Source organism: Chiroxiphia lanceolata, chromosome 9 (genome assembly GCF_009829145.1).
Source record: "Chiroxiphia lanceolata isolate bChiLan1 chromosome 9, bChiLan1.pri, whole genome shotgun sequence".
Taxonomy (NCBI): Eukaryota; Metazoa; Chordata; class Aves; order Passeriformes; family Pipridae; genus Chiroxiphia; species Chiroxiphia lanceolata.
The window spans coordinates 19,091,885-19,104,608 of NC_045645.1; the positions used below are offsets into that span (position 1 = coordinate 19,091,885).

The window sequence follows — 12,724 nt, forward strand, 5'->3', positions numbered from 1 at the left end:
AAAGTTCTTATAGTACAACAAATAACATTAAGATGATTTCAAGTTACAGACACTACTATACAAAGACACAAGTCTCCATATAAAGTATTGCCAATGTGGTTTGTGGTCTTTTAATGTAGAACTATGCATAGTTTTGATTGTCCAGAACAAAACCACTAACTGCATATTCTTGCCTCTTGCATCACATACTCAGACAATGCTTTCATGAATAAACAAAAAAATCCTCATGTTATGAAGGAACGTTTTCTTACCAGTCACAGTCTGGCAGGTACCTCTCTGTTTTGTCCAGTCTTTTCTGAATATTTGTGTAAACTCGTTACATTTTCGTCCTGGTTTTAATGCCATCATTCAGCCATCGGTTTACCCAAATTTGACCTAACCATTCACAGTGGACCAGAATTAGACCATTCTGAGTAACACTTGAAAGCAGCACATGGTAAGTCTTTATTAAACATATATATATATATATATTTGAGATGCATACAAATGATATAGTTATAGTTCTGTAATTTCACTTCTTACCCCCTTGTAAAAAAGCTTGTAGGCTTGTAGCAAAAAAATAATTCCATGGGTATGTTTTTAGAGATCACAAATAAAAAACAATTCAAAAGAGAAATATTCGAAAATAAGCAATACTGTTTCCGTCCACGCAAGAAAAGCACAAACTATTAAATGAATTGGGACTCTTGCAGTGCTGTGAGAATAACTGTGTCCTGAGGTACTAAAGAGTTACCGTCCCCGATATGGAACCAACGCTGTCCGCCCTTGCCTGCCCTCCCCTCGCCCAGCCGGCGGTGCCGCGGAGCGGGCCGAGCCCCGCGCGGCCGCGGCAGTACCGGCACCGCCCGCCAGAGGGGGCCGGCACCGCGCCGGAGCTCGGCCGGACGCCGCGGGGCGGCAGAGGGGTCTCACCGAGAGCTGGCCCGCGACACGGACACGGGCTACGGGCGTGCCAGGAGAGTTTAAACGCAAAGAATCCTTTTTAAATGAAATGTTTTCACAATTATGACATTTGGGTTCCTATGAGATCTAAAGATGCAAATCTTGAATAAGGGAGTTGGTATTCAAGTCACCACAGTTAAAGACTACTCTTTTAATCTCATTTGAAATTATTTCCTTACTAGTATTTAACATATTTTTCTTATCTTTTTCCGAAGGCAAATAACTAGGGCAACATATGCATGAGAAGCAAAAGATTGTTAGGCGTTCTACCTGGCCGAGTAAAGAAAGGACACCTATAAAACTATATTTTCAGTTCTTTTGTATTTACATACCCAGAAGATGGGAAGAAGTCAAGAAGGAAAGCTAGGAGGTGGTACCATGACAGAGTTCACTTTCAGCTCTGCTGGTAGGAGGCCAAAATTCTGTAACTGATGAGTCTCCTAAGTCAGCAGCTCCTCCGCATCAGCAAGGAGCAGACCTTATTTACAGCTGGTAACCTTGCACAATAGGAGTTACCTCTGGGAAATGGGGCACACTGCTGGCAGAACAAATCTTGGATCAGCCAGCACAAGCCTTGTAGACTTGGACACAGATTGCCACACAGCTAGTGTTCCTGTGCCACCCAAAGCCTGTGCCAACCTACTTTTACTTCTATTACAAAACACAAAACAATATCCCAGCTGGTCTTTGAATATTTCCACATCTCAAAGAGATACCACATTGCCAAAATGGAAATAATTAAGAAGACCATATCTTCCTGTTACCGTTCAAAGATTTACATATCAGGTTCCCCAACCCCTGAAACCTTCAGCGCAAGGGGCAATGGCCCTTCACATTTCTGTCCTGTTACCAATTTCCCTGTTTCCTTAACTCTTTGTTCCTGACATATCTGCTTAGGGAAGCAGCTTTTCCAGTTTTTTCAATTTGTCTAATATACTACTTGAATATCTGAGAATGCATATTCCTCTGGCCAAACCTTTCAGGTTTGATGTAGGTAGTCTCTGTTACAGAAGCGCATGCTGCAGTCTGAGATATGGCCCAGGGGCAAGTATGGCACCCTGTCAAAAACAGAGACATGTTTCCTCTCATTCTTCACATGTTACTAGATGGATAAATAAAGGTGTCACGAAACTTGACACTGGAAAAATTGAACAGGTGCCACAAAATTATTGCTTTCAAAGCAATTTCACATGAAACAAAGCATGAATTGATTACATATCCATTGTAGTATTCTCATTGTACCTCTGAAAAATTTTAGCATTCCTGATCACAGAAGTTCCATTTTAGAATGCATTTGCTGTGATGTTCCTTATTTACTTTGAAACAGTTCATATGATAGTTTATCATTTTTGTTCAAAAAATGACCTTTAGCACCTGTCTAGCATTTTTATCTGTCCCGAAATTACAGTAAATCACGATCTTTACTTCACCTGCTAATTTAGTTAGGCTATGTCCAGAACAAGGGGCCACAATAAATGCCAAAGTGAAGGCTACACCCACTTATAAATCACACAGTCCCAGGTCTCTTAGTTAGCAAGTTAAATATTTACTAGATTATAACTGACAAAGTAGGACCACAAGTAGGTCCCTTAGATGACAACTGATTTATCAGAGGAGAAGTCTTTAGCAAGTATTCCTTAGCCCACCATGGACATTTCTGAACTAGCAGTCTCCATCTGCTTTTCTTAACCCCACAAAAGAAGGTCAGATTTCGCCTGGATGGATATGTGCAAGAAGAAAGCACAATAACGCAGAATCAAAAGGATTTATCGTCTCAGCCTGTACTGCTCCCGGTCCTCTACTTTGTTGTCAATTGCAAACTGGGAGTGATAAATGTGACATCAAAATGCAGTCTCACACTTTGGTTTCTGAACATCAGCAACAAAAAAGGTAAGGTCACAATTTCTTAAAATCTATTTAGGCTGCATACTGCTTTCAAGAAATGTGCCTATCAAAATCTGTCTTTACATAACATTTTGATTCTGCTCTTTATTCTGCTTTTCTTACTTACTAAAAGAAATTCCTAGTTTATATATCTACAGTTATGGTATGGGTCTGGATTATGAATTTCTGTGCTTTCAGATGTGAGAGGACATGACAGAGAACTATTTGTACGAATGCACTATACCTTCAATGCATTTTTGCCAGCTCATAGTGGATGAGAATCTATTTCAAAGTTAGAACTACACAAATCTCAAAATATTTGTGTGACTCTGGCTATAGCTGTTCTTGAGAGACAAAGGGGAAATGGGGAGAGAGGATAGAAAGACAGGTGGAGAAGAAAGAAGAAAGGGTTGTTGAAATGTAGTTAAATTTAATCTAATTTTTCTAAACCTGTTTCTGTGATATTAAATAGTATTAGAGAGTGATTTTGAATACAGAAGAAATACAGTAGTCACTGTGCTGATTTGGCCATCAGCAAAGCAGCAATGCATAGCAATAATCACAGCTTACACAGATACAGATTGCACAGTTTGGCCTTAATTTAAACCAGACTTTTCATTGTCAAAACTAGAATAATTTATTTTAATATGAGAATCTAATTAGCCAGTTCTAGTTTAATCACTCTGTATGATCAGGAAAGGCATCAAAAAGCACTGTGAGGAGAGCCATCACCAAGTAACAAATATAAACAAAGATTACTTCTGCCTTGCTTGGTGCATATTCTTTGGACCTCAGAACTATATCCAGCAATGGATTGCCTTAAACATCCCCCACACTGAATTTCCTACTGTCTTATGTGATTACTCCATTATCAGAAGTTGCATTTTCATGAAGCTTATGTCTGACCTAACTTCTCAGTCTCTAACCTCCATAAATTACAATTCCTACTCATCTTTTCTCACTCTCAAAATTGGTTATTTCACCTTTCAAACACTCTAGTACCTTAATCTTCTCCTTAAGTTACTGAAAAAAGATAATTTCAATCTTTTCTCTCTTGCTTTTCTAAATTATATCCTCAGATTGTCCTTTTATTTCAGTCTCCATTTTCTCTGTTGCATTTTACCCCTCCCCTCCTTAGCCCCCAACCTGTCAATGGAATTTGCCTGCACAGACAGAGCTTTTCTGTTGCATGAAGAAGACATTTCACCTGACTGTTTACCTTTCTGTCACAACGTGCTTTAACAGTGATACTCAGGATATTAATTTCAGGTTAAAGTCTCTAAGAAGAAAATTAACCACGATAATTTTTGCCTGCTTATTGTAAATTATAGCCTTTAATATTCATTGTTTTCCATCTGTTTTGGTAGAGACACTTGTCTGTTTTAGGGAAATAAGCAGGTGAATCAGGAATTGATTTAGAAATTACCAAGTTTCTCCCATGCTTTTACTGTAGCTGTTGGTGTTCATTATTTCATTTAAATAATACCCATAACATAAAATATAGGGGTTTTTCCTTTAATATGCTAAGCTACAAATTAAAGTGTTCTCATGCAGATTACCTAGGAATGTAGAATCTCAGTTCCACTATCAATCAACATACCATGCATGTCACAATAAAAATTGAGGTGCTTACACAAAGGGATCCAGGCACGCTAGGTGAATGGACACAAAGATGAGAAAGGAAAATCAAAGCTGGTTAATGTGGGATGAATTCTAGGACACTTTGCTGAATTACCCACAGGTATGTTTATGTGGCAATATTTGGTCAATAAATGGACATCAGTATTACCTTAGGCAAGTGAAGATGCAGCTGTGTACACAGCTCTTGCCAAAAATGCAAAGAGGATATGTAAAGGCTGAAACAGAATGTTAAAGAATGTTAACAGAATGTTAACATGTGCTTATAGAAATCATTATCACAAATTTTCTAGAATATTGTATACACTCTCATCTCTGCATCTAGGTAAAGGGTTTTTGGGAATTAGAACAGATTTGGGGAAGGGTAAATAAAATACTTTAGTCCTTGAAAAAGAAACAATACTAAAATCACTTATTTTAGAAACACTGCAGAAAAAAGCAGACAATGTCAGAAATGTTAACATCTCCTAATCTGTGTGCATCTCTGTTCAAAAGCAAGGAGGCATTTTATAAAAGTGAAAGGTAGAAAAATTAAAATATTTTACACTCACTGCAGTCAAACTGTTGAACTAGGAGGCTGTTGAAATCTATAATTCAGTATTAAGAAAAGGATAGAGTAACTATTTCCAGAATTTTCAAGTTCAATTAGAAGATGAGCTTCGTAGAATTATTTAATGTTTCCAAATTCAAGCCAATCTTCAATTGCTACAGATCAGATAAGGCCCAAAGTGTGCAGAGTTTCATTTGCCCACATACTAGACTTGTTCTAACGTGCATTGTTTGGGGGTTTTCATATGCAAAGAATCAAGAACATTGTTTTGTTAACAGGAAAACTAACATGGCAGAAGGAGATGCTGTAGTCAGCAAAGGGAGTCAGCCACTTTCAAGAAGCAAGTAATCAATTTTAGGAATGGCCAAAGTGCCTCTGGAGCCACCTATCCCCACTGAGTGCACAGGGAATTTAATTTCTACCTTACTTTTGCAGTGAAACTTGCACATGGAATTGGTAGAATGACATTCTCCCACAAACTTCTAAACAATATTAGTATGTGATTACTTTAATCTCAGGATATCAAACTCAACAAAGAACTGCTCTGCTAACTTCCTGTGAGAGGTATGCAGGTTGATGTAGTGAAGATTTTTACAGATTTTGGTTTTAAAAATATCACTTATTTTAAAAATGAAAATAAATCCAACCTCAGGAACAGAGAAGGCTGAAATTAAATTCTGGCAGCTTCAGTCCAAAAAATGGCCATTGTAGAGAACGTGGCTATATAGAGCAAAAGGCAGGGAGCGAACGGCAGTGCTGTGATTGCCTGGCACTGTCCGTATCACCTTCAGGCTGGGACTTGTGTAAATCAGTCACAACCAGCTATGCAACTGATAACAAAGTTTATCTGCACACAGAGCAACAGGAGCCCGTATGATTTCACTAATTTAAGTACTTGGAAGCAGCAAAGAAAAGGCATAATAGGTCATGTCATGAAAGTCTGAAGGTAAAAGGGTTCAGGGGAGGGTAGGACGGCTGGGTGTTGAGAGAAGTCTGGACTGACTCAAAGTGACAGCAAAAACAGCCTGTTCCACTGCAGTCTATCAGGGCACACAGTTCCCAGCAGTGCTACACAGCAGGACTCAGTGGTAGTCATCATAGCTCAACACCTACCCAGCTGTTTCCAGGTGGTATTTTCTGTAACAAAACAGAGTAACTTTATGGAAGCATTTGAATCAGAGTAAACTCGTACTCATGGAACACGCTCATGCCTTAAGAGAGATGCTTCTATTTGTTTAAAGAAACTTCAAGTTTTGGAATTCCGGGGGGAATTCACAATCTGCTATGGAAACACATTGTCAGATTCTCCAGTACTATATGTTTCCATACATGGCAAAGGACAATGTGATTCTTAGCAAACACTATGTATATGTGGTTATAGAGGTTTTTTTCTACCTATAGTTTTCTACATTTAGCACCAAACTTTCAGTTATTATCATTTTGGAAAGTTTTCCTTTGCTTATGCTGAAGCCAACACAGTTATCTTACTCCTTTTAATTCCTGCACCCCTTGAAGTACCTTTGTCCATACTGATGACTAAGGAGGTTACAAGAGTCGAGTTTCCCAGGGGCTGGATGGCAAGTGATAAGTGTGAAAGGGAAACTGCTAATGAGCAGCACTTGCCTATCAGTCATTAGCTAGGGAGACTCCCACTCCATCTGTTGATTGAGGCACAGTTCAACAGAAAGATTACCCAGATTTGATAAGGAATATTCCCAGCATAGGAAAGACTAATGCTTAATAGATGGCAATAATATTAGTCTAACATTTCACGTATGTCAAGCAGTGCAAACAGCCTCAAAAATATTTGATTATGGATTCCTTGGGGTATACATTAACTAAACTCAATGGTGCTATGCTGATAGTTTAATTCTCAAATTCATATGTAATTTTCTACTTTGGAAAAGCCATGCATTGATTGAAATAATCAACATAGACCTCTGGACAAACTAAATCATGAGAGAAGAGGTGAATATTTTCCAGGTTTACTTTATAACGCTGTACTTACTTTCTGTCTATAATAAAATCCCTGAAATGAGCATACCAGCAATTTTCAGGCAATTAACAAATATAAGAAAGACTTTGGAGAGATCATTGACACAGCAAGCACCTGACAGGCCTGCCAGTATTTTCTTATGAAAACAAACACATAGAAGCTACTGCATTTCTTTAACTTCCCAATAGTCTGCTTGGGTCCAGATATAAAGTGATGGATGACTTGTCACACTCTTCCTACAAAGCAACCATTTCTAGCAATAGTCTATATAAATATGCAAGTAAAGTTATAGGAACCAGTACTTTTTGCTATTTTCTTTACTTGTTCTTTTCTGTCAGCTGCTACATGAAAGCTACAGAAAAGCCTGCTTCCTCTGTTATAAACAGAATGACCATTATATATAAACAGAATGACCATTCAGTAAATAATGGATTTCCATTTCCTAATCTCATTTTAAGACAGGGAGATCACAATATCTTAATATTTAACTGTGAAATCTGGTCTGTCTAAAGCTTGTTACAGAAAGTTGGAATATTTTTATATGTCCATTTACTTGTAGCTTAATTTCTGCAGTTCTGTTTTGTAATTGAGGAAGTTCTAAATGTGCAAAACTTCCTTAACTATAAAGTTATTCCATATACTAGGTAAACCCGAGAAACAACTCAGGAGATCAACATTTTCTACCGTGAACAAAATAGTACTCAACTCTGACTGTAGATTGCAGAAAAAGAATAAACACAACAGTCATGCTCTTTTGGGAGGCCTGAAAATGCTGACTAGAGAACAAAAAAGATCAAATTTGCAGGATCGTGCATCCCTGTCACAAAAATTACACAAGACCTCTCTTAGGTAGGTTACAGACATCTCTGTCACTGTGGTTGCACCCATAATACCTGACCACTCCCATTTATAGAACAGGATCAACCTACTAAAAGTACGTCAGGACACAGGCTTGGAGATCCTTGCGCTTTAACAGTTGCACGTGGAGGTGGACACGTGGCCCCTGAGCCCAGTTATAAAGTTTCCCCTGATGACTGGAATGGAATTTGGGTGTGAATCCATTCATCTTCAGTTCCTCTATCTAGAATGTGATAAGACCAAGCCAACAATTCAGGCTACAGTTGTGCTTCTTACTTAAATGCCTTCTTTTCCTGTTTGCCATTTCCTTTTTCAAAAGGCCATCCTGTGGGAATAAAGAGCTCAAAAGTCAAATAAAATAATACATTTTTGCATTTCATGATGACACATTTAGAGCACTAATCTTCCTTCACATTCCCAAACATTTTTCCAGCTCATGGCTATTTCAAAGATGTATTTGAGGTCTGGACACAAACAGTGATTTACTTCTATATTTATGATAAGATCTCATTTCGTTGCATGTAAAGATTACAGACGTTTTCCATTTTCAAATAGATGGCATCACAACTTGCTTCATTCAGAAGAAAGTTTCCACTAGTTTGGAAACAGCTAATGTTGGCAGTGCTAGCTGAGCAAACAGTAAGCTGGAAAACACAGCAGATTTTATATGAAAGAGAAGAAAGTAGGAAAACTAACAAGCATTTGTCTCCAAGCCTGGACTTGTCCATCAGTTAGTTTCACTGTGATAGCCTCCCTAAAGCAAGTACTTGAAGGTAGATATTTGTCTGCTACATAGACTGGAATGTCAAGTATTTGCAACTTGCTCTAGGTTGCAAGAGATGTGAGTCAGTCCTGTTGAAATCATTATAACATGATCGTACAGTCGGAGTATTGGGGAAAATCTACCACGGGGATTATCAGGTACAGAAAAAAAACCAATTTAATTCTCCAGGAAAAAGCCATCACAAGGCAGCTAGAGAAAAAAATCTGAACATGAGTTATGCTCTTCCTATATTTGTGGGATCACACAAGCATTTATGCAAACAACTTCTACTGCTGTTTGTATCAGCTTAAGAGGTAGATAAAATCAGTCCCTACATTAAAAATTAGAGGAAAGGAGAACAAACATTTTTTTCTTGCTAACGACCTTGACAGTAACCTAGGTCAAAGCCTACAAAGACACCAGGCCTACCATGACTTTTTACACACAGCAGAGAGTACGAGGTAAAGAGACAGCACTCAGATAGCAAAAGGAACCCTTTGAGTCTTTTGGGCATCAAGAGACCTTTAAATACAGTAATGGAAAAAAAACATTGTCACTGAAATGCCTTTTACCCTAGTTGACCCATCTCCTCATCGACTCACAGCATACTGATGGGCCTAAGCAGGATTCTTCATTGTTTCATGAGATTTTTTTTCATGTTCTGCAGAAAACTGAAAAAAGGCAAAATCACTTCTTTGCAAATGCCTCTTTTGAGCAGGCAGCAATGTGACTCACGATGAATAATGAAAAGCCACGCTAAACAGTGCATCCATTAGAGAAAAACTCTCAAAAGGGGATTCTCCTGTGAGATTCAGCAGAGTCATTATACTAAAAAGCTTAGGAGTCAGAGGAGTTATAACTGTACTGACTTGAAAGATACCGAAAGAATTAATTTGGCCCTGTTTGTTTTGGTAATGGCTGACTAGCCGAAAATGAAAGCTAAAAGAATTGAGAAACAGCAGAGTAATCTTATTTCCTTTTTCCCTAATGCAGCAGGTGCAGAGTTCCCAGCTGACTACAAAATACCCAGGATGATGTCTGTCTTGACTGTCATTTGTCCACATGTTGCTGCTAGAAATCAAAGATTTAAGTTCTCAAAAAACCTTCTTGGCAGATACTCCCAATGGTGTTGCAGAGTAATTCAATGTACTGAAGTACATTAATGCAGTTTGTCTTGTATTTGGGCAGGGGGCAAATATACTCCTCTATAGATTTAATCCTTAGATGCCATTTCCCATATTTTCTGTCTTGAGGCAACAAGGTGGAACTTGAATCTGTTGACAGTTTTTAATTATATGTTTTGAACTACAAATATTTAATATCTAGGTGCTCTTTGCCTCCTCAGCCCCTGTATGGTAGAGATTACCATGCCCTGAGATTGCTCAGTTAAGTTCAAAAATAGTCAGCAAATTTCTTGGAAGAAATTTCTTATAATGAGATGAGAATATTTTCTAATTAATCCTTGTATTTCAAGACATTGTTTCACACAGTGAAACAAAAACTAAACTCTATCAACATATTACTGCATTTAAGAATTAAAATTTAGGGAGGTTTAAACTAATTATGCATGGCTGCTGTTTTGGTATATGCATTGTGATCCATGCAAAACTGAGCATAAAGATGGACACAGTCCATTCCCTAAGTGGGATTTTTAGTTCAAGTTCAAGAATTTTTGTTTCAAAATAAACACTTTCTTTCCAAGAGGTTCACAGAGTACACAGAGATTACCATCTTAAGGTAAGAATTGAACTGCAGTAAGAAGTGATTAATTCCCATCTACATGGAGTTTTTCAAGGGCTACCAGGTAGAGGATAAATCCAGGTTGTTTATTAATCCTAGCATAACGCTACAACATCTCTCAAAATGAAAGACAATGATAATGTTCCTTACAAAGTCAATGCTAGGAGGGTAAAGACTGTATTTGTGTCTTTAGAAAGACATACACAAGAAATATTATTTTAGCAAACTACCCCCAGGAGTCTATGAATGAGTCAAAACCTACCTTAAGCATGTCACTGAAAATTACTTCAAGCTTTCCAGTCAATTTTGAGCATTACAAGAGTAATGTTCTTTTGCCTGACTCTCTCAAAGCAGATGAGGTGCTAAACTCTTTGTTTGGCCCTTCCTTCAGCCCAAGCTTGCCATATCCCAGTGCATGCTATAAAGAAATTACATTGCACAGCCAGAACCTTCTTTAATAAATTTGATCTCACAAACAATTAAAGCTACTTCCCCCCGACTCCCAGGAGCAAACTCTGGGCTGTAACTCAGGAGATGAAAGCTCTTTGGAACCTCATGCTGCTTGACAGTCCTCAGAGCTGCTCAGAAACAGGCCTGATTCTGTGCACTGTTGGTAGAAACTTGAAGGTTTCGCATCAGTTTTAGGGGGCTTAGGCTGGATATGAACTGATGAGCAGACATGAGGATCAGGTTCCATAAACTGAGGTTTCATGAATTTCAGTTCTGTATAATTAAGTTCTAGCCACACTGAGTTGTTAGTATTAATTTCTCTATGCTGCAGGCTGGAAGGGTCACAACCAATCACTATGAAGTGTGTGCTAGCACCCACATGGCTCTCAGTCACGGCATACAAGCACCTATGGACACTTCCTTGCCAACATTAGCTTAATCCAGAATAGAAACATGCTAAGGGAACTGGTGTACCCTCAGAAAGAATCATTATCGCATCAGGACTTCAAAAGAGGGAGAACTCTCAAGCAGTGTCTTTTTGCTCTCGACAGGTTTCATGCAGTCTGATGGTTGTGTCACTGTGTTGTTCCCACAGAGCTACTGTGTCATCCCACATTTACCTGTCAGAACACAACACAGTCCTCTTCCACAGGCAGTGCAGACCCTGCGAGGGTCTGATGAAACAAGTCTAGAATGTACCCACGCACCACAAAGAGTAGAAATCTACAAGCCCCAGCAGGTTCATCCCGGGAGGAAAGCCAGTTTCTGTGCTTCCTTTTTTGAAAGTGCTTCCTTCACCACAGCTGAACAAGTAATACTAGATGTGCTGCAGGTTAACCTTTCTGGGCTCTTACTTCTCCTACAAACAGTGGTTGGGAGAGGTTTACTCTACTACTGTTTTCACTGATGCCACACCGACTCCTGCTCTATGTCCATCCTGTAACTCAATTTCTTTGTCAGAATGAGGTATCAGCTGAGCAAGCCCTGCCTCATTCCCAGCGTGGGAGCTGAACTGCTGATCAAAGAGCTTTCAAGCTGTGTTATTATATACCTGCTGAAGGCTAGACAGAAAGCCGAACTATAGATCATGAAACTGCTTCTTCAGCAACTTACTTTCTTATGTATCAGTTAACTTCTTTTCCTAGTGTTCATCATCAGTCTCTGATCGGTGATCTCTTCCCTGGTTTATGTATTCTTGATGTTCCAATTATAATGTGTTCAAGCATGATCTATTTGAATGTTTCCAGAGATACACCTATAAGTTAGTCACTAACATGAAATAGTACCAAAAGTAAAATGAAACTGAATTAATCAAAAGCAAGTAGTGGGATTCCTGTATGCTTTCATAATGTTTTCTTTTTCTGGTCTTCAATACCTTTCTGGGGTTAACTTTTCCCTCATCTTACTCATTGTTAATACTATAGCCCAGAGAAATCTCCCACTATCAATGAGCACTCATCAGAAACTGTCATATTTTGCATATTTGGGACTGTGACCCACTATGCTCTACCTTTCCCATTAAAGTTTATAACCTTTCAGGTAGTGAAATGCTCTGCATCTTTCCCAAACTGGAAGGTATGGTTAGAAAAAAACACTATAAATACCATAATCCATGCTATTGTCCAGAATAAATACAGACAACTGAGTCAAAAAAGGAGTTATCCAATAACAGCTAAAGTTAAGGGAGCAGGAGGCTAAGTAATTCCAGCTAGTTTTACATGAGTTTTGGTCACAATTGAATCATGTTATGTTATTTAAAGTACATTAAATACATGTTTTCTAACAGCACAATTTGCCTGGTATTGATAAGGTCTCTAACATCATCAGAAAAGGTAGCACATACCAAGCATCACAGATACAAAGTCAAGACTTTCATTTTCTTAGTTCACAAGCTCCCCACTGG

The 12,724-nt window shown here is 38.5% G+C and overlaps 1 protein-coding gene across 1 annotated transcript in view; it reads left to right on the top strand.

Annotated features, from left to right (window-relative positions):
• Positions 1 to 2,508: 2,508 nt before the first annotated feature.
• The window catches only part of PALMD (palmdelphin), a 49,661-nt gene continuing 39,445 nt past the window's right edge, over positions 2,509 to 12,724 (top strand). The window contains exon 1 of the mRNA XM_032697139.1: positions 2,509 to 2,832. Within this exon, the coding sequence (XP_032553030.1) occupies positions 2,789 to 2,832 (44 nt within the window). The 5' untranslated portion in view covers positions 2,509 to 2,788. The remainder of the gene's footprint in view (positions 2,833 to 12,724) is intronic.